Source organism: Dreissena polymorpha, chromosome 2 (genome assembly GCF_020536995.1).
Source record: "Dreissena polymorpha isolate Duluth1 chromosome 2, UMN_Dpol_1.0, whole genome shotgun sequence".
Lineage (NCBI taxonomy): Eukaryota > Metazoa > Mollusca > Bivalvia > Myida > Dreissenidae > Dreissena > Dreissena polymorpha.
In genome coordinates, this window is record NC_068356.1 from 23913489 (window position 1) to 23941334 (window position 27846).

The window sequence follows — 27846 nt, forward strand, 5'->3', positions numbered from 1 at the left end:
TCCCTTCCAAAAAGGGCGCTATGCTGCTTAATAGTACATGTATATTGCAAAAACCTGAAGCTCCCCACGTATAATGTTGCAGTTTATAACAATACAAGTTATGTTTCATCTTTTGTAATGTAGCTTGAGGTTTCGTATCTTTGAAAAGTATGAGAGAGGTATACATTTAAATAGAGGAAACGTTCTTTAAAACATTCATATCAATGGTAAATTCAATCACGACAGAAAGTTCGTGTATTTGGAAGTCATGTCCCAAAATGTGCTTAAAAGGAAGTCAGTTCCAAAAAGAGGGGTTAAACCAATAGTTTTTGGCAATAAATTAGTTATAAGAGATAAAACGGTGTCGGGAAAATGAAATAATCATGGTTTTAGTTATATGTTACCGTACACGTGCATCAATACTGTGTATTATAAGAGAAAATGATATTTGCACATCCCATTTCTCGAACGTCACGTAAGGAGACAACAGATTTAAGAACGGTTTTCCTTCAATAACTTTTTTAACTTTACGTCTACGATCTTGAAACAAAAAACCTAGGGAAGCACAAACACCGGAGAGCCGAAAGGGCGTATTCTTTCAAAAGAAATATAAATATAAACTGGCTTTCCGGGTGAAAATATCCGCTACTCCTTCACGAAAAACACTAAAACGACGCCATCTTTGAAGTTTTGCAACAACTTTCTCACTTAAACGCGGTAAGCTCCCTGTATTGGGTGGACTTCATTTACGCAGCTCGGCATACGTTACACCGGAAAGGGACTAGACCGGTCTCAGCAGTTAATAATATTTATTACTTACAACGATTTTAGAATAAGTACCGTAAAGAAGATACTTATTTTTAATTCTTTTTTTTTCAATTTCCTCAATTAGAAAAAGAGATTTTCAATATTTATTATTAATAAATCTGAAGGAAACGCGGTACAAGAGACGAGTGTTTTGATTGGCTATTCAGAAAATTTGTACGTCGACGTACATAAAATGTACGTCGACGTACAAATATATACGTCGAGGTGTATTTCATATTTGTACGTCGACGTACAATTTTTGTACGTTGACGTACAAATTGTACGTCGACGTACATTTCTCTGTTTACCTAGTAGGTCTTGTTGACTTTCGACCCAAATGGTACGCCATATAATGGTACGCAGCGCTGTTAGAACCTATTATCGAACTGTTAGTCATTTGTTAAAACAAATTGTTTTTGTTATTTTAAGTGTTTGCAAATTTAACGTAATTTCTTAGGTGTTCGATAACTGGTTCGTCCACCATACTTCTATTGCACCCACATGGTTCTCATCGACTGATGCATAGAGAATCCAGGGTGCTAGACGTTTCGTGCCACTACCAGTTTGTGCCACTGATATTTGTGCAGGAGGGCATTGGACGTTTCGTCCCACTGATAATATATAGGCGGATAGGTGTGAATAATACCGTATAGGTGTGAAATCATAACAGGAAACTGTCGCACCTTTGATTGTAACATCTGTTCAATTGGAAAACAACAATGTTTTTTTTTTCAAGATTGTTTAAGAGTCAATTTAAATGCTTCATATAATACATTAACAATACATTACATAAATATATTAAAACATCAGAAGTGAATGCAAACATACATTTTAAACAAAAAAAATGCATCTTACCCAATCTGGTAGATTTATTTTGTGTTGGCAGAGATAACATAAATATATACAAACATTTGCAATAAAATCACATTAACAACATCAGAAGTGAATGCATGCATACATTTTAACAATATCTAGATTGATAACATAAATATATTCAAACATTGTTTTAATAAACATATACAAAAGTGCACAAATATAGAAACACAAATGCAACAGCATACTATCCTATCATACACATACACAAATCATATATACAATGTATTGCATTTCAGAAGTCCTCATCGTGGATGTCATCCTGGGTTGTGCTCGGTCCCAGCCCGATGATATGGCTGCACGCTCTCAGCAGTTGAGTAGTTGTCATGTCATCGTCTTCGTACTTCTCCCAGATCTCGAAGAGCCGCCCGTGCACTTCTTTGAAAATTTTCCGGTGAACCCGAGTAAGGGCGTGCTCCGACACAAGGCAGATCGTCAGATCCACTGTTTCTGCCTCACGGCGCAACAGGGGGACGAGCACGTAAAACCCTAGGTCGGGACGCCCTGCTCGACCGTTGATTCTGCGATGCCATCCTGGAAAAAAGAAATATGTTGTGAACTATAATGTATATTAGTTTGTATTTAATAATATTTAAATTATAACTATCCAATGCAAATATGATATATAAGTTTTTATAAGATAATATTTAAATTAAAACTATCAATTGAAAATAATATATTGCTTTATTATTCTATATATGTAAAAAAAATACCTTTAACGTCGTTATTCGTTCGTACCGTCTGGCGGTATTATATACTGTGTGTTCAACTGACTTTATTTACTCCTTCAATGAATTACACAGTTTGTATCATAATTAAAGCGGTGAGTTGTTTACTAATTGGTTACTAATTGGCCATTAAAGGCCCGTGTCGGTAAATTAAAGGCCCGAGTCGGTAATTAATTGTTTGCTAATTACGTAAATACACATACGGCTAATTGAAAGTTTGTGAGTCGATAGTAAAGCATAGGCTTTTCTTAAAAGAAAAAGACCAACTTTATTTTAAATTGTATTATTTTTCATTCATGTTATATATTATTATTTATGTGTATAATACATACAATTGAAGCATAGAAAATAACAGCATTTCATGTTTTATAATTATTAAACATAATGAACTATGCACACATGTTTTTATACTAACAATAAATCATTTTATTTTATTATTACATGCGCATACACATGATTTATAAAAAATAACAACACTTTATGCATTATGTTTATCGCATATAATACACTATTTACAAATATTAGTATACTAACGATAAATCATTTTATTTGTTTGTTATTTATAATCATAATTGTCAACATTGTTGTAATTTTCTACATTTATATACACCCCAATATCATTCACACCTATGCGGCATTATTCACACCTATCCGCCTATATATTATCAGTGGGACGAAACGTCTACCCCTTTTCAACACAAATATCAGTGGCACGAACTGGTAGTGGCACGACACGTCCATAAACCAAGAATCCATACCGGTCGTCCTCCGCTACTGCCGCCTCCATTGCTCGCTCTTACATTCAGAGTGGTCTGTATGCAAAGTCGTTTTTTTCCAACTTTCTATTTTAACCTATGTTTGTTTACGTATACTGACGCCAAACAAAAAGCAAACATCCTAAATAAACAATTTGAATCTGTATTCTCCAAGCCTAAACCTTTGAATCTAAGACACCAAGCTGAAATTAATCTCATAAAATCTGGAAAGCACCCAACAACTTCAAGCAAAATGGATAACATAGTTATTACCCTACCCGGCGTAAAAAAAATTGTTAAAAGATCTAAATCCAAATAAGGCCTCCGGGCCAGACGAAATATCACCTCGTCTCATGAAAGAACTTCATCGTGAAATAGCGCCATACTTGACAAAAATCTTTTGTGCATCACTTGACACTGGCTCCGTCCCACTAGACTGGAGGTCTGCACAGGTTGCCCCAATATTCAAAAAGGGTGCTAAGTGTCAAGCATGCAATTATCGGCCCATCTCCCTCACTTGTATATCCTCAAAATTAATGGAACACATCATTGTTTCAAACCTCATGAATTATTTTGACACTAACGATCTTCTTAATCCATTCCAACACGGATTCCGTTCTAAACATAGCTGTGAAAGACAATTAATCTCCTTTTCTCAAGAAATTTATGATAACCTAGAAGCTGGTAAACAAACTGACCTAATAGTAATGGATTTTAGTAAAGCTTTCGATAAAGTAGACCACGAACTCTTAGTATTCAAACTTCTCAAACTTGGTGTAAACAGCAACACTACTTCTTGGATTTCTTCTTTCCTTAAACATCGAACACAAACTGAAGTGGTTGAAGGCCAAAAATCAAACTCAGCCCCAGTCATGTCAGGTGTACCCCAAGGGTCCGTACTGGGGCCCTGCTTATTTCTAGCCTACATTAACGACCTTCCAGACTCCTTAAAAAGTAGGGCACGGCTCTTCGCCGATGATACGGTGGTCTACCTCACCATTAATAAAGAAAATGATTGTTACACACTCCAAAATGACCTACACAAACTAGAAAAATGGGAAGATAACTGGTCCATGGAATTTAATCCTGATAAGTGTGAACTAATAAGAATAACGAAAAAGAAAAAGATAATTAATTTCCCTTATAAACTTCATAATATAGAACTTAAAACAACAGAAAAAGCAAAATATCTCGGACTAACTATAAGCAATGATCTCAACTGGAAAACGCATATAAATAACATAACATCCAAAGCTACTAACACATTAAAATTTATCAAGAGAAATGTCAAAACAAATAACAAACAAATAAAAGAAACAGCATACAAAACATATGTCAGACCGCAACTGGAATATTGTTCCACAATGTGGCATCCATGGCAAAAAAATCTTACATATCAAATAGAAAGAGTGCAAAGATCAGCAGCCCGGTATGTGTTAAATGACTATCATTACACCAGTAGCGTTTCACATATGATAAAGACACTAAACTGGCAAACTCTAGAACAGAGAAGAATAAACTCACCCTTGACACTACTTTATAAAATTGAACATCATCTAATCTATGTAGACCACCATCATCTTACAACAAGACATTTAAACTTCTTGGTACCCTTCTCTAGAACAACTTATCATCAACATTCTTTTTTCCCAAGGACAATCAGGTATTGGAATGGCCTGCCATACAACGTTAAGAGCAGCACCAGCCTCAGTCAGTTTACTGCAGGCCTGGCCGCTGTCCCGAAATAAATTTAAGTATCTTGTTTTTATACTTTTATCAGTAGTCAATGTAATAACTTTACATTGTTCGTCACCATTTTATTTTGTATGTCAATTAACATCACTTCCATGTACATACTGTATATATATTTTTAACACGTGACTGTTAACATTCTCTGTCCCCCGACAGACGCCTTCCTGTCATAGTCAGTAATTGACTGTAGGAAGTATCGAGTAGAAGTAGAAGTTTACAAAAGTCCGTAAAAGTACCGGTAATTCAAACTGGTGTGTATCCACATAGATACTAAAGAGTGTTATTTAACCGCAATTGGTTTTGGAACGAAAGAAAAATGTAAACAACACAACAGTTATGGTCCAGGTACTCCTATAAATATGAGGTCGATTTACATTTAAGCGGGGTAGCTTACGTCTAATTATTTGGACTATGGTCCAGGCCGTCTTGTTTTTAAATTGCGAACATGGTTTGTAAATTGTGCACTATGTACAGTTTCAGTAGTCGATCAAACGTTCTGCCTTACATTATTCATTCATATCTGTGTTGGAACAAATGATAATTCGTACCCTATAAGAGTCGTACCAGATTTGTGTAAACATATGATTAACACATTCTTCGGTAACATATGCAACTAAAAGATATAAGCGTTGATTTTTACAAATGATCTAATGAATATATATTTTTATAAAGTATTTTATGTAAAGTAATGGTTTTTTAACAAATAATAAAACATTTGCAAAACTAATTTTAATTTTTAGTTGTCAAAATGGGGTATGACTAGATAACGAAAACAGTACTGTTTTTCGCGAAAACATGTAAATGTACCAAAAACAGTGAGATTTCCCACCTCTGCATCGTGATAGTGGCGTTTAACTATGATTTTAATGACTGTTGACTCCAGTATGCATTTAAATGATGCTTTATATTCATTTTTTTACAAAAAGAAATTTTATTCCTGTTTTAAGATGGAAGTATTATATTATAGGAGGACATAATACCGAAAACAGTAAATTTACCGAAAACAGTTAGATTTCCCACCTTTACATCATTATATTTCAGTTAAATCATAATTTTAATACATGATAACTCCAGGAATCATTTAAGATTAAAATATGTTTAAGACGGTACTTGTAATTATGTCAATGGTATCCTACCGTAACCCAAATTCGACGACACCTAAATTCGACGATGTTCTATTTGTATCGATTAAATGGATGATTATTGTCTTGGAATCATTTCAAAGTAATACATCAGAGTTTAAAATTATTATTTTGTGCTATTAAACATTTCATTATTTCTTTAATTATTTGCTAAATATTGCTTCATTGAATTTGGGTCACACTGGGATAATATAAAAGAATACATCAACAAAATATATATTTTATTATTTCACACATTTTAGATATTGGTATTTCTGATAGACAAAATTAAATTAAACGAGCATAAATGTTTTACATAAAGACAAGAGTTCGTCGCATATTAGCCTGTGCAGTCTTCACGTGCTTATCAGGGAAGACACTTTCCGCCCAAATTGGATTTTTGCAAGGAATACACTTCATTTAAACGAAAAATGTCTTAAAAGCGGAAAGTGTTGTCCCTGATTAGCCTGTGCGGACTGAACAGGCTAATCTGGGACGACATGTTACGCACATGCATTATGCCCTGTTTTCTCAGAACGTGACTCATATTATCGGCTCTCAGTTGAAATGCTGCAATACAGAAATTGCTTGTTTGTCACATTGCTTAAACAATTTAATGTCCTTTAAAATCAAAATATTCCATTACAACAATAAAAATCCAATAGCTTTTAAAAGGAATTTAACAAGTGTTCTTTAATGAACGATTTATCAAAGAATCTATAAACAGGATTCATAAAGCACAAAACAACAAAATTACAGTGTACAATTATTAGTGCGACAAGTAGAAAAATATAACATTTTTATTTTAAAATAGTATACATATTGTATACAATTATAATATTTCTCTTGCAAAAAATATTGGTGCATGATATTGTAATATTTATTGCAATTATAAAGCTATGTTGGACATTATGTGGTTACTATGTATAAACTACCATGTGACACTCTCGCGAAAAAAGTTTCATTTCGTGTATATTTAATTTGATCTTTGTTCGAAATGATGTATTTTATATTTACTTAAAACGCAGGCTTTTATTGTATATGTTTGTTTATGACGATGAGCTTTATAGTCCAGTCATTCTAGCTCAGATACACCCAAAACCTCAAACAAATTGCAACAGAAAATGTTTTTGGTGTTTTTAAAATCATAAATGCATATAGTATAACATATCAAAAGTCTAGAAAAATCTAAGCTGGGGAAAGTTACAAAAAACGAGACCAAATATAAGCTAATGAATGTGTTTTTTTTTCTACTTTTAAACTCCTTATAATTCATATGCATTTCATTTCCCATCATTTTCACATAAAACATCCATGTTAACATAGCTTTATCTAAATCTACTATGACAATAACAGTAACAGAAACTATATTATCTTTTATAACACACTATTTGTCCCCTGTTTATATATATAATTGAAAAGTGGGTGGGGTATTTCTATATGGTAAGTTGGTAACACATAGCTTTTATTGAGTAGTGTTGAATATAACAATTTAATCATCGTCTTGTATAGATCTATATACTTTTACACACATACATTTGTTTAAAATATGAGATAAGAATATATCTGTCAGAATTTTCATAATTATACAAATATTTATTTAAACTTTGTGTTGTATCTCTATATAAAGAGTGGGTGGGGTAGTCTTATACAAAGTAATTTCATTTCAATTCATGTGAATTTTCTATATAAGCAGTATTAGATACATAGTTTTTCTTAAATAAGTTCATGCTCATTTATTAAATGTTTAAATATATATAAATAATGCATTGACCTTGGGTCACAATGGTTGACCTTGACTTTTAAAAGGTCAAATATCATATTATGCAGTTTAACGAAGTAACTATTACAAAATCTGTAAACTTGATTATTTTGTATATATTTCAATTCATGTGAATTTTCTATATAAGCAGTATTAGATACATAGTTTTTCTTAAATAAGTTCATACTCATTTACTAAATGTTTAAATATATATAAATAATGCATTGACCTTGGGTCACAATGGTTGACCTTGACTTTTAAAAGGTCAAATATCATATTATGCAGTTTAACGAAGTAACTATTACAAAATCTGTAAACTTGATTATTTTGTATATAATAAGTCCAAAAAAAAAATTTTACGTACACTAATAAGTACATCTTTGAAGTTAAAATAACTGCAAATGATGTAAAACATGTTTTAAAAGTCGCAGTAATAATAATGGATATAATGACAGTTTAAACTTTTAGTTAATCTAATTCGTCATTGTACAATTGGCGTCTCATTAATTAAACATGTGTTTTAGTCAATATCAGAGTCGGTTTCGCTGAACTTCTGTACATTTGTACAGCTGATTCCACGACATCCTGAGCATCCCGCAGAACACTCTAAGCCGTTTTTCCTACATGAACATCTCTTTGTGTCACAGTGTTGTTTGCATTTACATTTCACCATTTTCAGTAGCTTCTCTGGCGCAGCAGGTCGATCCGTTTTCTGGGGCATTAACTTATTGTCTTTCAGTTCGAATCCCCATTCAGTAGGCGAAAGGTTTTCTCCATTTTCAACCCATTCATGAACTTGGAAAAACGTTCTTAAACTGTGGTATTTAGCGGCGGCGGATGTTGGTGGCAATGACTTAACCTGAACGTAGTTGGTGCTCGACATGACCTTTTGCGAAAACATCCTTAACCTCAACACATCCAGTGTCTCAACGGACAATCCGCCAAATAATGCAACCAGAATTCGTTCACCACTCGCAATAACAACATCCTTGTTGCTGTGTGACAAAAAATCGCAGGCATCATTTACCACCTCTTCATTTTTAAGGAAAGTTTTTAAAGCTGCGCCTTTGCTGATTCCAATAATATGGGATGTTGTATCACAACCAGATATTGCATGTAAAACTGGCAACGTTCTGGTTTGTCCGCCCAATACTTGTTTGGCCTTCTGAATATCCCATATCCGAACAACTTTTGATGTCGTTTGTTTGGCTGCTGGCTTTAAGACGACTGTTTTATGAATTGACTTGATGTGATATAGGGCAATTACTAGCAAGTCCGTGTCCTCGCCTACGATAACAACATTGCTTTTTTCTGCAATTTGTAAAGCAGTCTTCACTATCAACACATCAGCATCTCCTTGAGCGTGGTAAACATCGAACCCATTCCTCTCCAATTCTCCAGCAAGCGCAAAAATGAAGTTTTGTTTGTTTTCGGAATTCTTTAAGAAAGTTTCCTTCTTTGTTGATAACGGCGACGATAAAGTGAAATACACCTTTGCACCAGTTATACCATGAGTTCTTCGTATATGTGTCGTGTCTTTTGTAGATGGACCAGATGCATATCCGTCAAATACAATGACAGCATTTGGATACCTGTTGTTGATGTATCTAACGTAAGACTCGGAAATCTCTGAAAACAACATCCCCGTCTTCCAGGGCACTTGATGTAGTAATGAGCCTCCATCCAGTACATATCTGTAGTTTTTATCATCAAGGTTTTCTTCATGCATGCAATCCCCAACATTCCAAATCGCTTCTGCAAGTGGCCATTTCTGGGACTCCCTGATAAGTCCATCAGAACCGAATAGAGAAGAGGGCACACCACAGAGTTCATATGTAAAAACATCAGGTAAGTTGTCACTAAATCTCTGTGCGGCTATTGTCAACCGTTGAAAAAGAAGCTGCGGGTCAACCTTTAGTGGTTCATTATTAATGCTTATCTGCTGTGCTGCATCAAGTGTCACTGCCTTTTGACTCTTCTTGAAGCTAATTTCGAAAGCGTTCTTTCCGGCCATTGATGATACGACTTCTTTACCTATCATTTCAGCTTTGTGTGCATTTACACTTGAATGTGATGTTACTCCTGTTTCAATATTGAAAAGAAGTTCGTCTTCTCTAAAAGGATTACGTTCCTCTAAGTGGGAAATCAAAGTCTGCGTGTCTTTCCGATCTCTTATTGATCTAGATGTTCCAACTTCTTTATGTTGTGGGCTTGTGTGAAATTCTTCTCCACAAAATGCTTGCATAGCGTTGTTAATATCAATGCATGATGGCATTGATAGAAGCCATTGTTCACGTTGGTTCTCTGTCATCCCTCTTCCACGGGTCATTCCTCCAGCACTCTTCACTGACCTCATCAAAACTTGCTCTATGACCAAGTCCTGTTGACAACCCTGCCCAATATCTGTCACTGCGTCTCACTACATGATATCCTTCAATAAATGCTTTATGTACATTTGGATCGGTTCTAGACAGGTTCTGCATTGTTTGTAGGTAGATATACACAGATTTCAAATACAGGTTATGACCAGCTGCAGCAAAGTATGGTAACATTTTCTGCATAGCATGCAATCCAAGCTCCCACTGTCCAGTGCGTTCCGAAGCAATAAAGAGTCGCAGTATATCAACCATTTCTAAGTACTGTATCCATAAAGATGCAGTTGGGTATCTTTTAAGCTCTTGTTTTAACTTAAAACACTCCCTTTCCACCTGATCTAAAATGTCATTCTGGTACACCTTGACCGCACAAATATTTCCAGATACAAGCCCCTTATAGTACTGTACTAAATCACTCATATTAAACTTCAACCCTGTGTCCCTATGTTCGATTCCTGCGTCTTTGTGTGTTACCATGTCATCGCGCTGTACCTCTCTGTCTACATCTGTACTAAAATCATCACCTTGCACTTCCAGATCACCTAGTTTAACATGTATGTCTACACATGCACTCACATCATCACCTTGTACTTCCATATCGCATTGTTTAATATCTATGTCTACACCATCACTCACATCATCACAATGTACTTCCATATCTTCTTGCTCAACATCTCTGTCTACTGCACTCACATCAAGAACTTGAATTTTCATATCGCCTTGTTCAACATCTCTGTCTACATCTGTATCATGTTGCCCCTCTGTGTCGTCTTGTATTGTCACTGATAAGTCACTGTGTTGTAGTTTTGAAGCATGTGTCAATTCGTTCACTGCACCGTGATATTTCCCTGTATCCACATATATGGTAAGTTCATCCTGTTGATTGTCTGTGTATGCTGGTGGTTCAACTTCATCATAGAAAGTCCTGAAGAATTTGCGCAAGAGCAGAACATTCAGTGCGTTGCTGGCTAAAAGGTGACCCCTTAATGCTCTCGACACTGCCTTTCCACTGATCATGTGTGGGATAGTATTTTCTGCATATATTGTTTCTAACAATTCATTCAAACCGGAGCCTGACATTAACTGGCCAATGCAACCTAGAAAACTCATGGTGCAATGAAAACCACCAAGTCGAACCAAGATTCTTTTTAGAGGACTATTGCTGCTTTCGTTTGTAACCACAGTCATAGCTTTCCAATATAGAGGCTGGTCGAACGTTACAATTGCCGACTGGTTGTATCTATTGGCATGTTGCTCGATGTACTGCAGAGTGGTATATATGCATGACATATCCCCCGGAGCCATGTCTATCATGGGAAGAAACATCACGGAGGATTTACCAGGATAATCACCTTGTCTTATCAGTTGCATGAAACCGGACCATTCGGGATCTGGACTTCGCAAGGGCCATGTGATTTGTGCAAGAAGTGTTAACTTAGCAGTACAGTCAATGGCTTTCCAGTCAACTAATTCTTCTAACTCTAAAGATGTGCATTGATTTGCGTCTGGTCGGTAGTAAGCAATATCTATTTTCCCTGAGACCAAAAGTTCATCTGAAGACACACTCTGACGTTTTACAGGCTTGGTACCGAAATTTCCTGGAGTGACGCAGGCAATCATGCCCATCCCATGGAATGTTCCTGATCCATCTAGTGTACACAAATTATGGTCCACATTGTCGGCAACATACTGTATAAAGTTTTCATTTGTCGTAATAGTGTTATTGTTTAAATCGCCACTTTCCGATACAGCAGCACTCGACTCAAATGTCTGTACTTCTGTGTATGAGACACAGAACCCCAAACTGTTCAAGAGTTCCACAATATATTTCGAAGATGTTAAGTGATGTAATTGCACTCCCAGTGCAATTTGTAGAGGGGCTATCAAAATTCTAGGACGAGTGGCTTGCATAATTGCTTGGCCTATAGCGCTTATTTTAGTATCTGCGTCTCGTTCGCTGAACACTTCACGCAACAACAGGTACAGACTGTCTGGTAAGAAGTTCTTGTTGGCTTCACTTGAAGCTATATCTAATGAATTGGGATAAGAAGTTTTATCGACTTCTTTGGATTTGATATCACTTTTTATTAATTTTGCAGCTGTTCTGATCAATTTCACCTTTTCATTCTCTGTATTTTCAGTTTTGCCTTGGCGGTAGAAATCATGAAGAATTGATGTTGCAGTTCTTCTCAGGGTCACAACATTTTCTTTCCCATTTATTTCAGTGATAATCACATCCTCACCAAAGTGGCTGATTATTTTGGATTTTAGATAGGTTATACTGTATGCTTTGTCGCCACAAATGCTTACCATTTTATCTTGCAGTTGCTTAATTGTCACTTGCTCATCATCATTATCTTTGAAAAATGTCATCACCTTTAAGAATGCGTCACTTGCTTCTGTATCTTCTGGTCGACCAATCCTTCGTTTTTTATCACTGGACGGCTGCACCTGATATTCTTCTGGGATATCTTTCCCTGTTCTGAAATTCGATGAGCATGTTTGATGGTAAATTGCATCCGCTGCAGGCAAGTCATTGACCTGTTCTATCCTTGCCCGAACCGTATCTGACCAAACATCATTCCTCTGTAAACATATATTTAAAATAGTAGGTTCTAGTGTCCTTACTGACCAAACATCACGCGTTCTTTTTCTCCCTTTATCAATAACAGATTGGCCACAATATAAACAATGTTCTTTGTATGAAAATTTATCAGTCTTTGATCTCAAAGGAGTGAAAGGGGGACTAGTACTGAGTTTTTCTTGTACATTCCTATTGTCTCTTTTAATATAGTTTGGGTTACAATATGTTTTTCTGCACTCCACATGGACAAACTGTCCGGATTCAACTCTCAAACTGTCATTTCTTTTTTCACTTGATTCATAGATTCCATGGCAGCCCTTCTCACTTAGTTTCACGGCCTTTGCATTGTTGTCAAACTGCCGCTTACAGATCCGACAGGAATCCATCCTGAAATTATATTTTTATTTTATAAGTTAAAAGAACTAACTTTTCTAACCAAACATACAATTATATGGTATATTTATAAATTTGAATTTTGAACGAGATGGACTTTGTATTTCGTGAAAATAGAACTAAATATGAACCGAAATATTCACCGATAAACTTTAATGACACATAACACTTATAACACTTAGTGATTGTTGACTTGGCACATTAACATCTTGTCAGCTTCAATAAGCAGACAGTTACGATATAGATTAATTGACCAATCTTACCTTTTAAAATTCAAGTTGTTTTTGGCCTGCTACCCATTCGTATTTACTGGATATCTAACAGTTCAAAACACCTCCCTTGGAAATCCATCTGAAATGTTAATAGACGGAAATCAGTTGTTAGGTTTCAGAATTTTACTAGTAATTCAATTAATTTTTACAAGCAATCATGCCGATTATTATGTATACATTAAAGAGGTCATTTAAAAGTTCGGTTTTTAAATCCGTTTATAGATTTTATGGCCGATATAGGCTTCCGTAGTTTTTAAATTTTTCAATAATTTCTCGCCACCGCTAGAAATCGATTTTTGGTAATAGCTTTATCAATCAAAAGCAGAATATAAATACATATGCATAAGAAATAAACAAATAACACAAAGTAGATCATTGAAGCTCCTGTTTTGAGACGAAACATGCTTTTATATACGTTTTTGGATTGTCATCAATGAGAAAACACATTACATTTTCATTTACGGACATTATGCACCGTTTAAACATGTACATGCGCTAAAATATTAATTATTGAATAAAATATATATTGCTAGACTTACCTTTCTCATTCGAATTTTGATCATTATATGCAACTGTCCGACTTTGAAGAAATAATGGAAACCCACTATCGTTTATCTGCAGACGATGTTTTCCGTGCGTAGATCTACGGTAGTCGAGATATGTCACAAAATATCATTTAAAATTACTAAAAAAAATTCATAAATTTAACAACTTTCCCCAACATGGATTTTTCTAGACTTTTTATATTATTTACATAATGCTTTAATCAACATATTTGCGCACTAAAAAATTCTGTTGCAATTTGTTTGAGGTCAAAGTGTAGATTGACTGGACTATTATATGCTTAAGTCCAATAATATATTTTGTATATTCTGTATTATTGCATTTTAAAGCGCTGTTATATATGATTCCTACCTATTTTCACTTATCTGGTGTCACTTCGATCAATCATTGTTATGGCCGGATTAAGGTAATAAAACCTTGCAGATAAATCCCTTAGGGCAGGCAATGGCCCATAACATTTGCGTATTTGAATTAAAAACATGTACACATGTTAATCAGAATTAAACAGTGGCTTCACACCTGACAGATAACTGCGACAAATACTTTACACTCCAAAAAACGTAATGCAACCCCATATATTTATACAAACAATTGAAGGTGATTGACAACGACTGACGAACAAACAAAAAATGAATAGGTTGCATATTTTGTTTATTTTAAAGTAAATTTCTGTACAAGAATAAATGATGTAAAGTTATTTCTACTAAAATGCAAATATCTTAAAAAGTAAATATGTGAAAGTCTCAGGATATTGTTCTCCAACCATTCATTACATGATGCTAGTTATAGAAAAGTTGTACAAATAAATCAGCTAAAAAATAACCACGTTCTTGTAATAATTAAATTTAAGCAATCTTATTGCATTTATGTTTATAATTCAGGGCTTTTTTCCCTGACTTTGTGAAGCGGCCCTGGCACCCTCACTTTGTGAAATAATGAGTCGTGAACTTTCCAAAATTGTGAAAAAATGAGTTGTGAACTTTTCAAAATTGTGAAAAATTGAGTCGCAAACTATTCAAAATTGTGAAAAATTGAGTCGCGAACTTCTTAAAATTGTGAAAAACTGAGCCGTGAAATTGTTAAAATTGTAAAAAACGGCCAATGTTGTAAAACTTTACGGCCCTGTTAGGTTTGTGAATTGTCCCTATCAAAATTGTGAAATGTCCTTCCAGGGCCACTCGCAAATAAGGAAAAAAAGCTCTGAATAATAAATTATAATTTATTAATGATTATAGTTATAACAATATACACATAAACATGCATGTGTCTGCCCATATTGCTGATCTATACAGGTTGTCTGGAGTAAACGGCGCGGTATTTTACATGCACGTAATATTAGTCGTTAATAGAAGGAACGTCATCCATATTGCATACTCGAATACGATTGTCCATTCAATCATTTTACAGTTGCTAAATTTTCAGACACCTGTATTTTTAGAATATTTTTCATATCTTAATTTTGCGGAAACGAAAACTTAGAGTTATTACGATAGCTTCTATTTGATAAATATTCATGTACGGATGTCAGTACTGCGCAAAATTCTTTGCTACTGACAATGAATTAATAACGCAAGAAAAATAAGTCGTTGTTGAATTACACAATTCAGGGACATATACAGACTATAAATATTTAAGTATATCTCTTACCTCACACAAGATACAGCTATCTTTCTTTTTTAAACCAGGCATAGGAAAAAGCGATGTTTTCGTCTTAAAATTCACTGTTTTCATATAATAAAACACTGTTTTCGGTACATGTTACTGTTTTTGCGAAAACAGTACTGTTTTCGGTATCTAGTCATACCGGTCAAAATGTCAGTTTCAAACTTAGTTCTGGCTACCATAACTTTAAATGTCGCTTTTTATGATTTTTGACAGGTGCGACTTTATAATACAATATAAACTGTATGCTGAAGTTTCTTTAGCTATTTCAAACACTACTAGTAGTACTACCATTTCATAGATTATTTAAAGCCATTTTTTATAAGTTGAATGTAAGATAAAGAGTGCATTAATGACATGTTTGATATGCCCAATATAATATAAAGTGTGCATTTAATAACACGTGTTATATGTTGAATATATTGTTTGTGTGTATTATGTACATTTTGTAGGTAGAAACAAAGGAGGATGAAGCTATGGCATCATACACAATGTCTAGAGCGCTGGAGATCTTGCATGAAGAGCTGTCAATGGAACTGCAGTCACATCAGACAGACATTGCACGCACAATGGGTTGGAGGCATTGCTTTAGTGTGTTCCATCATCAGCAAGTGCAGTCGTTGTACCACTGGCCTACCGTTCTGATCTCCATTGTGTTGGCTGCCGCTCTGTTTGTCTCCTATGGGTTTTCTCAACACAGGTGCATTTCAAGATACAGCTTTTTTCCTTTTTACATAGTCAATATTGTAAAAAGATACCATTTTTCAATTATATTTTATTTACCTTTTTTCAGATTTTAAAGTAATTATTTAATTAATCATATTTATAAAAAATTCAATAATATAGCCTTAAATGGACTTTTTCAAAATGTGTGGAAATGGCAATTCTACGCATTTTTTGTAACATAATGAAAACCAAGGAAAACATCAGAGAGCATCTGTTGAAAGCATTTGATTATGACTTATACACATTCCCAAAATCTTTTAACAAGTCCCCTTAAAGGATCAACATTGTGCTTTTATCTTCCATTTTTAATCAAGAGACTACCGCAATTTAAATCAATTACTGTTAACTGATAGGTGAAGTAAATATGTTTGGTGGTGGTGTTATCGCTTGGTTTACATTAAAATGCACTTTTCTTATATTCATGGCGTGTGCGAACAGATACCAGCTGACTTGTACTGTGTTTTCATTAGCATCAGCATGTATGTCAAATACTAGTACAATACTACAAATAAAGAAAATATGTGGGTTAGCAATTAACATGGACATTTTTAGTGTTGATGGTCGACACATGAAAACCTGTGTCCTAGATGCAAGTTGTTGGATCAAACTGAACTTTGAAACTTTGAAGTCTCAAGTATACATGAGCAATGGACAATTCAAGCATGCTTTTCTGACCTGAATACAAGTTCAAAAATAAATGAGACAAGTGTTTTTATTGTGTTCGATAAATTTAATATGTTTTTTTGCTTAACTGAATTTTTTTTTCTGTATTTGATAAACACTTTCCCCATAATTTTGACTTGCAGGTCAGCTGGTGATACAGCTTGGCTTCTTGTTGAAGGGGTTGTTATCCTGCTATTCTTATCTCTCAACATCGCCTTGGCTCTGCACAACGTTAGACAACAGAAAATGGAATTTCTGAGGCTTCTAGGCGACATCCTCGGACAGCTCTCCAGTGAGTTGAGAAAACTTCACATCTTTATACATTCACCAACTTTGAATAATATAGTTCTAAAATGCAAATCAAAGTACGTTTGAACAGTGCTTTTTAGTTTTTTTTAATATTGTTTGAAGATAAAGGTTTGTGCTGCCGTTAAACATTTATTTGTGTTAGTGATAACTAACATAGGCTAATAATCATGAAAGCTATCAGATGAGATCGTAATAAACCTGCATACCATTGTGTAACTATCATTCTCTTTCAGAAAGATAAGGCATTAGTCAACCTGAAAATGTTGTACGACAAAGTTGCACTACCAATATTTATTAATTTAAAAACGAAACAAAGTCTTTCTAATAAAAAAAATGCTTTAATTTCTAACACAGAGTTATTTAGGCATCACTTCATAAGCATCTTATAACACCTATCAACCTGTTTGTCACTGTTACAACACAGTGATATTAATGTGTAATATTTATCATTTTGGACTGCTCTGTTTTTATATAAACAAATAAAGAAAACAGAAGGTTAATGTTTAATGATATTAGTGCCAGATTAGACTGTGCAGTCCACATGGGCTAATCAGGGAGGACTCTTTCCACTGTAAACTAAAGGATTTATTTTCTAGGAGGTCTGTTTAAGATGGAAATTCAGTCTAGGCGGAAAGTGTCCTTGATAAAAATGTGCTGACTGAACAGTCTTATCTGGGTAGTCACTTTACCCACATGCAGTAAGTCTTGTTTTTCCCATAGCAGGACTTATACCAATAATCATATATAAACAGTTATTGGCTTATTAATTTTCAGCCTGTATGCAGTATAATGTTTGGAACAAGTCCTTCTTCCCACACCTGGAGTCCCCCTACTCCCCCTGCTTATCCCTACAGTGGACCCTACGCGCAGGCCAGGTGTACAATGTCCCTGTACCCCTCTTAGTCAAAGGGGACATCATCCTGCTACGACCCAGTCATAAAGCACCTGCCAGGTGTAAAGCTTTGCAGGTACTGACATAGTCAACTAAGAACTATTTGAAAATTGTCTGTAATGTGCAATGTTATGTCTTAATGGATTGAGTTTCTTTTTATCCCCCGCCATAGGCGGAGGGATGTAGTTTTGGCATTGTCCGTCCGTCCGTCTTTCCGTCCGTCAGTCCGGGACTTTTGTGTCCGGAGCCATATCTTAGAAGTGCTTTGGCGGATTTCATTGAAACTTGGTATGAGTATATATATGGGTAAGAGGATGATGCATACCAAATGGCATTGTACACGATCTGTTAATAATGGAGTGTTGGCCCTTTGTATCATGAAAAAATGCTTTTTTGTGTCCGGAGCCATATCTTGGAAGTGCTTTGGGCAGATTTTATTGAAACTTAATATGAGTACAGTCAAACCTGAGAACAGCGGTCAGTCAAGGGAAATAACCAAAGTGACCGTTGTTGACAGGTGACCGTTTAATTCGGATCACAATTTTAAGATGGTTTGTCAGTTGGTAGAATTGCTACGTCCTTACCCGACCGAGTCGTTTGCATACAGTGTAAAACAAAGGCTAATTGCCATTAAGTAAGCATAATAACAGAAATAACTTACGTGTGTACATTGAATAATACAGAATAATATCTTATAGATTAATTTAAGTTCATATTGTTAAACTAAAGAAATGACTATCAATGCTGGTATAATTGTTCACTCATGCATCTCGTTCATTCAATAAATAAAGTTTGTGGCGTGCAGTTGACGCCACGTCCGTGTAAGTCTAAAAAGTGGGACTCTTTTAAAGAATGATCACTTTTAAAAGAATGATCCAAAAATGTTATTTTTAAATCGATACTCAATGTTGTAAGTAAAATGTACTAATTAGCGGTCATTTAATTAGCGATAAAATTACTTTAAACGTGTCACAAAGTCTGACATTTTTTCTTTTGAAGATACCCCCACAATTATCCCCGGAAAACAAACCGTCTCAACACCTTATTTGTTTACTCGCAGCGGGCCGCCTTTATAATATCAAAGACAATAACCGCTATCAGACGCTCAACCGCAAAATAGACAGACAAATGATGTGCTTTTTTTTTAATTTTCGCAACTCGAGACGACTGACGCGTGACCGCTGATTTCAGGTCAAACATGAATTTCGGATTGGAATATAGCGGATGTTGGCCGTTATGGGATGATGCACACCAAATGGCATTTTACCCCATTGGATAATAACAGAGTTATGGCCCTTTGTATCTTGAAAAAATTCTTTTTTTGTGGAGCCATATCTTGGAAGTGCTTTGACGTATTTCATTGAAACTTGGTAGGAGTATATATATGGATAAGAGGATGATGCAGGTTGGCGTTGTCCATCCGTCCAGACAACTTTTTGTGTCCAGAAGTATATTGGCGGGGGATATCAATTCAACAAATTTGCTTGTTTTAATTGTCGGACTTGTTTCAATATGTTATATTTGATTTAATTAACAAAACAAAATTGCAAACAAGATCTTAGCTACTTTTTCAAAATGATTAGTTTGGTGTGATGGAGGAGATGTGTTATAATGCTACTTTGTTGAATGTTAGTTACAAGCTTACAGCGTTATGAGAAGGATGATCTGGTGTATAAACATTGGAGTAATGCATGTTTCCCTTGTTCTTGCTTTATGATTGCAGGGTGGATGTGAGGACAGTTTGGTGCTGAATGAGGGAGAGATATTCTCACCTGAAGATGAATCCACAGATGAGAGTTTTACTGTTCCTAAAGGGAGAGAACCCAGGAAGTGCCAGAAATTTCTACTGTTAGAGACTCCATATGTCAGTGTATTAAGGTATATTGTTTTACTTAGTTATTATAAATGTATTACTATTTTATCATAAGAATGATTTTTTAATTTTAAAACTTGTACAAAGCTATGATAAAGATTGAGTATACATATTCAACATGAAGGTTAAAGTATATTGTGAAATAGGGAGGATACAAATAACTTTTGTTGACCTGGTTCCTTGCACTAAATTAAATTATTTTGCCTGCATATTTTTTATTTTCTATAGCATTCAACATAATTTATTCTCTCTCTCATGTAAAAATTGGCATTATCTAAGGTCATAAATGATAATATTTATAGGAAGACAGATTTCCTTTAGTTTTTGCATAAGAACAGTATCAGCAATGTGTCTTCCAAAAATTACAGAGTAAATAAGTATTTCAATGACATTATAATAAGGCTTGTATGCTGTTTTTAGGCAGATTATGGCAGATGGCAATCGGCCGGCTACTGTTATAGACAATGAGAAATTCTTCATTCTCACTGTATGGATTGAAAGGCGAGTCATTCCTGTTGTCATGGTAAGTATTTTATATGTTTGTTTAGTGAACTTTCTTGAGAAACAACTTATCAATAGTCCTAAAATAAATTTTATTCCGTGTTTAAAGTTTTTTTCTGATAAATATGTATTAATAACATCTTCCAATTGGTAATAAACTTTATTCTTCTATTGGATTCAATATATGTTATGTTGTTTTAAAAATATCATCAAGATAAAAATGGGAACTAATATTTAAATTTATAATAAGATGTGTCTGTAATATTGCCCCTTAATGATGAAATGGTGTCCAGATGTTTGAACAAAACTACTTCAAAGATTGTGTCTATAGGGTGTGAAAGTCCAAAAGCATTATCAAAAGAGATATTCATATAGCCATCAGCTAAGCTTTTTTTCAAGGCAAGTAATCTTTGTAAAGGAAGATAAAACAAACAACATAACAGGTAACACAATACTAATGGCACTGCCTAAGAATGGCAAATGCAAGGCATTGAAGGTTGACAAAAGTCTAAAGGCAAGCTAAAACTTGTGCCTATCCTAGATTTGAATGTGAAACTGGATCAGAAAAACGTGGCATAATGCATGTGTGTGTAAAGTGTTGTCCCAGATGGCATAATGCATGTGTATGTAAAGTGTTGTCCCAGATGGCATAATGCATGTGTATGTAAAGTGTTGTCCCAGATGGCATAATGCATGTGTATGTAAAGTGTTGTCCCAGATGGCATAATGCATGTGTATGTAAAGTGTTGTCCCAGATGGCATAATGCATGTGTATGTAAAGTGTTGTCCCAGATGGCATAATGCATGTGTATGTAAAGTGTTGTCCCAGATAACGTGGCATAATGCATGTGTGTGTAAAGTGTTGTCCCAGATGGCATAATGCATGTGTATGTAAAGTGTTGTCCCAGATAACGTGGCATAATGCATGTGTGTGTAAAGTGTTGTCCCAGATAACGTGGCATAATGCATGTGTGTGTAAAGTGTTGTCCCAGATGGCATAATGCATGTGTATGTAAAGTGTTGTCCCAGATGGCATAATGCATGTGTGTGTAAAGTGTTGTCCCAGATGGCATAATGCATGTGTGTGTAAAGTGTTGTCCCAGATAGGCCTTGATTTCCGCACAGGCTTATCAAGGATAACTCTTTCTGCTTTTATCTTTTTTTTGCTTAAAGGAAGTCTTTTCTAATCCAAAATCTGGTCTGCACAGGCTAATTTGGGATGACACTTTACGCCCATGCCTATTGGATCGCTTTTCAGGCTTTGATGCTGTTGGTAAACGTGCTGCGGTACAACTACATGCAGGGTCATGTGGGACACTGGACAGACATGGTCATCACACTGCAGGTCTGTACTACACTCCATTGGTATAGTTTACATAAGTTGGCAGATATACCATATATTGATTGAAAAGAGATTTTTTAATAAATAAAAAATGAACTCCATAATGGCAGAAAATATCATAAAAGCAGCATAGTATCCTTAAGGCGGTTTTGACCACAAAGGCCATGTGAGTTACAGATTAGTTGGAGATAATTATAATAATGCTTAAATCAATCACACAAAAATGAAATACAGTAGGTTTTTAATAATTTGTTAAAAATAAAATGTTAAAATGTGCTGAAAAGAAATTGAATTTGAGAACAAGGGTAAATAAGCCAACATTGCTGCATTTTGAACATACTTTCTAACCAGTTTATGTTATTCTGAAAAATCAGGGAGTAGAATTTTAAATAAGTAAGCTGTATATTCACTATTGTATTAATAAAATAATTAAATACTCACCAATTCATTATTCTAGGTTCAGGCAGTTATCCCCCTAGTTCCATTGATAATTCCGCTGATGTACCTTCTGATCAATTTCTATGGTCAAGCAAGAGTGTTTGCTGCATTTGAAGAAGAGAAAAGCTCACAGGTCTGTATACAATTGTGTTCTATCTTGTTGGAAAAACTGTTGAATGTATTGAAAGATTTATCAATGAGAGAAGCATGCATTCTGTATTATTTTTCATAGATAGGGATTTGTCAGAAATCTAGTTCCACCACTTTTCAATTATCTCTTTTAGTACAGCTTTGAAAATGTGGATACCAAGTAAATTTACGTTGTAAAATATAAAATCATATACATTTGTAATATCACAAGATAACAACGGTAGATTAAGAGTCTTTGTTTGCCTCAACAAATCGAGTCATACAATTTTTGAATACTATAATAGTTGATAGCTTTTTGGAGCATTATTGGCAAAGATAAGGAGGGTGATATATATGTTTATTACATTCCTTTGTTATTTTTATGTCCCCCACCCACTATAGTGGGGGACATATTGTTTTTGCCCTGTCTGTTGGTTGGTATGTTTGTTTGCCCCAACTTTAACATTTTGCTATAACTTTGGCAATATTGAAGATAGCAACTTCATATTTGGCATGCATGTGTATCTCATGGAGCTGCACATTTTGAGCGGTGAAAGGTCAAGGTCATCCTTCAAGGTCAAAGGTCAAATAAATAGCTTCAAAGCGGCGCAGAAGGGGACATAGTGTTTCTGACAAACACATATCTTGTTTATATATATTTTGATCTGTTAGAGGCGCAGTAAAGATGCTCTTGTGTTGATGTGTTGCTCTTTCTACTCTACCTTTATTTAAAGGATTTCTGTTAGTTTTAGGATGTCAAAATTATCCTTAAAAAAATAGCTGGTGTTTTTTTTAAGCCTTTTTACCAACAAATTATTGTTTGTTTTGCAATTAATTATGTTTATTTTATCATTTGCGCTTAAGAAAGGAGTAAACCAACGTCACCACCAGAATGCTTAATAAGAAAACAATATGTGCAAATTTACAGTTGACGACAGGGAAATATTTGTTGTTCATACCTAATTGGTCATAAAAAATGACTACATCCTTTTTTATTCTGAATTGCTCTACACACTTGGAAAAGGTGTTTTAGACATTATGTTACAGTAAATGTTTTTTATGCTCCCGGTAGGGTGGCATATAGCAGTTGAACTGTCCGTCAGTGTGTCAGTATGTGTGTATGTCAGTCCGTCCGACTTTTTCAATATTGAAGATAGCAACTTGATATTTGGCATGTTTGTGCATCTCACGGAGCTGCACAATTTGAGTGGTGAAAGGTGAAGGTCAAGGTCACCCTTCAAGGTCAAATGTCTTATATATGGCGTCTGTCCGTCCAAAAACTTTAAAATTGGCCATAACTTTGTCACTATTGAAGATAGCAACTTGATATTTGGCACGCATGTGTATCTCATGGAGCTGAACATTTTGAGTGGTGAAAGGTGAAGGTGAAGGTCATCCTTCAAGGTCAAATGTCAAATATATGGTGTCTGTCCGTCCGAAAACTTTAACTTAGGCCATAACTTTTTCAATATTGAAGATAGCAACTTGATTTTTGGCATGCATGTGCATCTCACGGAGCTGCACATTTTGAGTGGTGAAAGGTGAAGGTCAAGGTCATCCTTCAAGGTCAAATGTCTAATATATGGCGTCTGTCTGTCCGTCCAAAAACTTTAACATTGGTCATAACTTTTGCACTATTGAAGATAGAAAATTGATATTTGGCATGCATGTGTATCTCATGGAGCTGAACATTTTGAGTGGTGGAAGGTGAAGGTCAAGGTCATCTTTCAAGGTCAAATGTCAAATATATGGCGTCTGTCCGTCCGAAAACTTTAACATTGGCCATAACTTTTTAAATATTGAAGATAGCAACTTGATATTTGGCATGCATGTGTTTCTCATGAAGCTGCACATTTTGAGTGGTGGAAGTTCAAGGTCAAGGTCATCCTTCAAGGTCAAAGGTAAAAAAATATAATTCAAAGCGGCGTTCTCATGAAGCTGCACATTTTGAGTGGTGGAAGTTCAAGGTCAAGGTCATCCTTCAAAGTTAAAGGTAAAAAAAAAAAATAAAAAAATTCAAGCAGCATACTCATGAAGCTGCACATTTTGAGTGGTGGAAGTTCGTCATCCTTCAAGGTCAAAGGTCAAAAAAATATTTAAAAAATTCAAAGGGGTGCAATAGGGGGCATTGTGTTTCTGACGAACACATCTCTTGTTGTTCTTTCTTTCTGGAACAACTGATTTCAGGACACAACAAAACTTGCAAGAATGTTGGTTAATAATATCAAAATGCTCCTCCTATACATAGTTTCCAATATATAAATATTCATTTAAGATTCTTCAAGCATGCTTTTGTCACCATAGAATTAAACGCATTTGGGGTGTTCATACATTCATTAATAAAAGTCTGTCCTTAATGTGTGTTTCAGCCACTGGGTGAAGACAGTTTCAACACGGACAGCTCCATATCGGCTGATGAGGCACGCATTGATCTCCCTTGGACACACGTGCTGGACTGGTTTAAGAACATCCTGTTGGGTCGTGTCAGTGTAGTCACAAGGAAGATTAACATAACACATGTTCTTGGTTCTGTTACAGTAGGTTGAGCTTCCTAATCTACTCATAGTCTTCACCTCAGAAATAGAATGCTTTTAACCCTTGACCACTTAGACAGTGTTCATTCTGGGCCAGATTGCTGGTGGGCCAATGCTTTACCACTTAGACAGTGTTCATTCTGGGCCAGATTGCTGGTGGGCCAATGCTTTACCACTTAGACAGTGTTCATTCTGGGCCGGATTGCTGGTGGGCCAATGGCCCATCAGCCATAAATTTAGTGGGCCATTTAAAGATTTTGTAGGGGCCACCTGATTGCAGGATTTTTGATCACTACCAGCTGCATGTCTATTCAGAGTACTTGTCCGAAAATTCGAACAGCAGTTAACAAACATGTTACTTTTACTATGCTTTTTACAAATGTCACAAAACATTGAATTATTTGTGTCATCGTACGACAACCATGTAAATTTCTCCAGCCAACCTTTCTGGAATTTATTATCATCTACATTTTCTGAAGGTTTCATTTGTTCGCTTGAACCAGCAGACGATGTAGGCATACTCGCTTCGGCCAAAGCATCTGCTGTTTTGCCACCTTCCTAATCAGAAGCCCTTTCACATTCCCTTGGTTTTTTGTTTTTAAAAAATGTATGAGAGTTCGTCCCTTGCTGCTCTCCTTTTCTGCTTTACGCTTTGACAAGTTTAAGCACTTTATTATTTATTAAAAACGTTTGAAAATCGCAACAAAATATGTTGACAAAGGTTTTCAACACTTTCTGATGACGTTTACACAGTTTGCTGACATGTGACATCTATCAACCAATGGAAGTGCAGGATTCAACACAGTGCGCCCGCGGAAGCCAAGCATTGGTTATTTTCCATCAACATTTTGACTTAGCAGACAAGTGTTTAGAATTTGCAATACGATTTCGTCGCTTTGGTTTTTATAATTAAATCTCCCACTCATATAATTTTTAATGCGCCAATTATATTATGTATGCGCCCGACTGGCCCACTGATATTCTTTAGAATGCGCCCATTAATATTTTGATGCGGGAATAAAGCAATGGCGCTGCCCAGAATGAACACTGCTTAGATACATATTTTGACCCATTTTTAGTCCCTCAGAAAGTTAAATTAATTAAACACTTTTCTTACTAGATTTTTAAGGCTTCATTTCCAACCTTTAGATACTGCTTTTCAGCAAACAGCATGAAACCTGAACAGCTGCGAGTTACTTGCAGGCTGTTCTGGTTTGATGCTTTTTGCACAAAGCTATTTTCACTTTGCTTCTGAGTTAATATCCAATTGAATTCCACACTTTGTTGTGTATCACTGTCCTTAGTTTAACATCGTAAAATTTAACAAAGATTAGGCATTGTGTTCATATTTTTATTATGCCCCCAAAGGAGGGCATATAGTGATCGGACTGTCCGTCTGTCTGTCACACTTTGCGTGAAGGTTTCGAAAAATGCTCATAACTTCTATGTCGCTTCAGATAGCAATTTCATACTTGGCATGCAATGTTTATATGGACAAGGCCTTTCCATACGCACACACATTTTGACCCCTGTGACCTTGATCTTGAACTTAGGGCCCGCGTTTAGGTTTCGAAATCTGCGTTTAGGTTTCGAAAAAAGCTCATAACTTCTATCAAGCGTTTATAGGGGGCATAAGTCATCCTATGGTGACAGCTCTTGTTTTTTTCTATATTTCCCTTTTGTTTTTATCTCTTTTAATGTTCATACTTTATTGATACCCTTACTTCATTGAATTTCATTGATACTCATATCTTATTCATGCCCAAATTTCTTAAAGTTGATATTTCACTGTTGCCAATTTTTCCTTTGTGCCCATATTTCAGTCCCTGTGCTGTGTGGATAAGAAAGGCGTCATATCTTACCCCAACCCAACCCCTGAGAAAGTGTTCTTCCTGCGGTGGGGCCGGAAGGAAGGGGCCATCAGTGGCAGCAACACAGGGATACACAATGACCAGGGGGACAAGCAGAAATATACAGAATCTGGTGATTTGTTTAGTTTGAAAACTTGTGTGTCAGGTGTTTATGTGTCAATTGGTTATAGCTGCATTTATGTACTTTTATGTACTGCTAACAAGCAGCCAAAGATTATAACATTATCTCGGAACTCTGTTTAGTTTAAACCTATTTATTTTAGCTCGATTGCGTCGAAAGCCTTAGGCTTATATAAACGCTCTCGAGTCCGTTTCCTGGGCCTAGAACCAGTACTTGAGTGTCTATGGGGGAGATCTAAAGAACGCTTCCACCGTGGGGATCAAACCCGTGACCTCCCGGTCGCAAGGCGGACACCATATCCATTACACCACGGTGACCTTGGAGTTTGAGTTAAGTTATTAACTGTTCCGAATTGTGGCATAACTTTACAGATATTTTATTTATTTAAAATGTCCTTAATGATCTATACATATTTTGGTTAATTAATAAAAAATAATATTTATATCAGATAAAAATTGCAGGTGAGATTTTCATCTTTCAGCCCATGGAAAGTCGTCCTGCATGGAGGTTCTAGATGTCACATCAGATCCCAAGGTCTTGAAGATGCAGTTGGTTTTTATTATGAGCGACATAAACATGAGTTTCTCTCATTGTGAAGGAGTACTTTTCTTAAAATGTAAAAATACTAAGTGGCATAAAATAACAATTTTAAATATTAAACAACTCGTATTGCTTGTGTCCAAATTATGTGTGTTTTTGGAAAAATTACTATTAACTTATCAACAAATTGTTGCAGTTCTGTTCCAAAATTATTTACTCATTATAAACATCAGCAACCCAATGTGTTGTTTTTAATTGGAAGTAAACATTATTAAACATG

At 35.3% G+C, this 27846-nt stretch overlaps 1 protein-coding gene across 5 annotated transcripts in view; it reads left to right on the forward strand.

The window, feature by feature from the left end:
- The window catches only part of LOC127866243 (transmembrane protein 94-like), a 97639-nt gene that overhangs the window by 33714 nt on the left and 36079 nt on the right, over positions 1-27846 (forward strand). For 3 of the 5 annotated variants that reach the window (XM_052406665.1, XM_052406664.1, XM_052406668.1), the window contains exons 1-11: positions 5189-5239; positions 16080-16327; positions 17160-17308; positions 18100-18293; positions 19941-20095; positions 20511-20613; positions 21850-21936; positions 22391-22504; positions 24870-25037; positions 26858-27017; positions 27508-27560. In XM_052406665.1, coding sequence (XP_052262625.1) covers positions 5231-5239; positions 16080-16327; positions 17160-17308; positions 18100-18293; positions 19941-20095; positions 20511-20613; positions 21850-21936; positions 22391-22504; positions 24870-25037; positions 26858-27017; positions 27508-27560 — 1440 coding nt within the window. In that variant the 5' untranslated portion in view covers positions 5189-5230. Of the gene's footprint in view, positions 1-5147; positions 5240-5314; positions 5343-16079; positions 16328-17159; positions 17309-18099; positions 18294-19940; positions 20096-20510; positions 20614-21849; positions 21937-22390; positions 22505-24869; positions 25038-26857; positions 27018-27507; positions 27561-27846 lie in introns of those variants that run through there. The other 2 variants (XM_052406666.1, XM_052406667.1) reach the window with 2 other exon arrangements.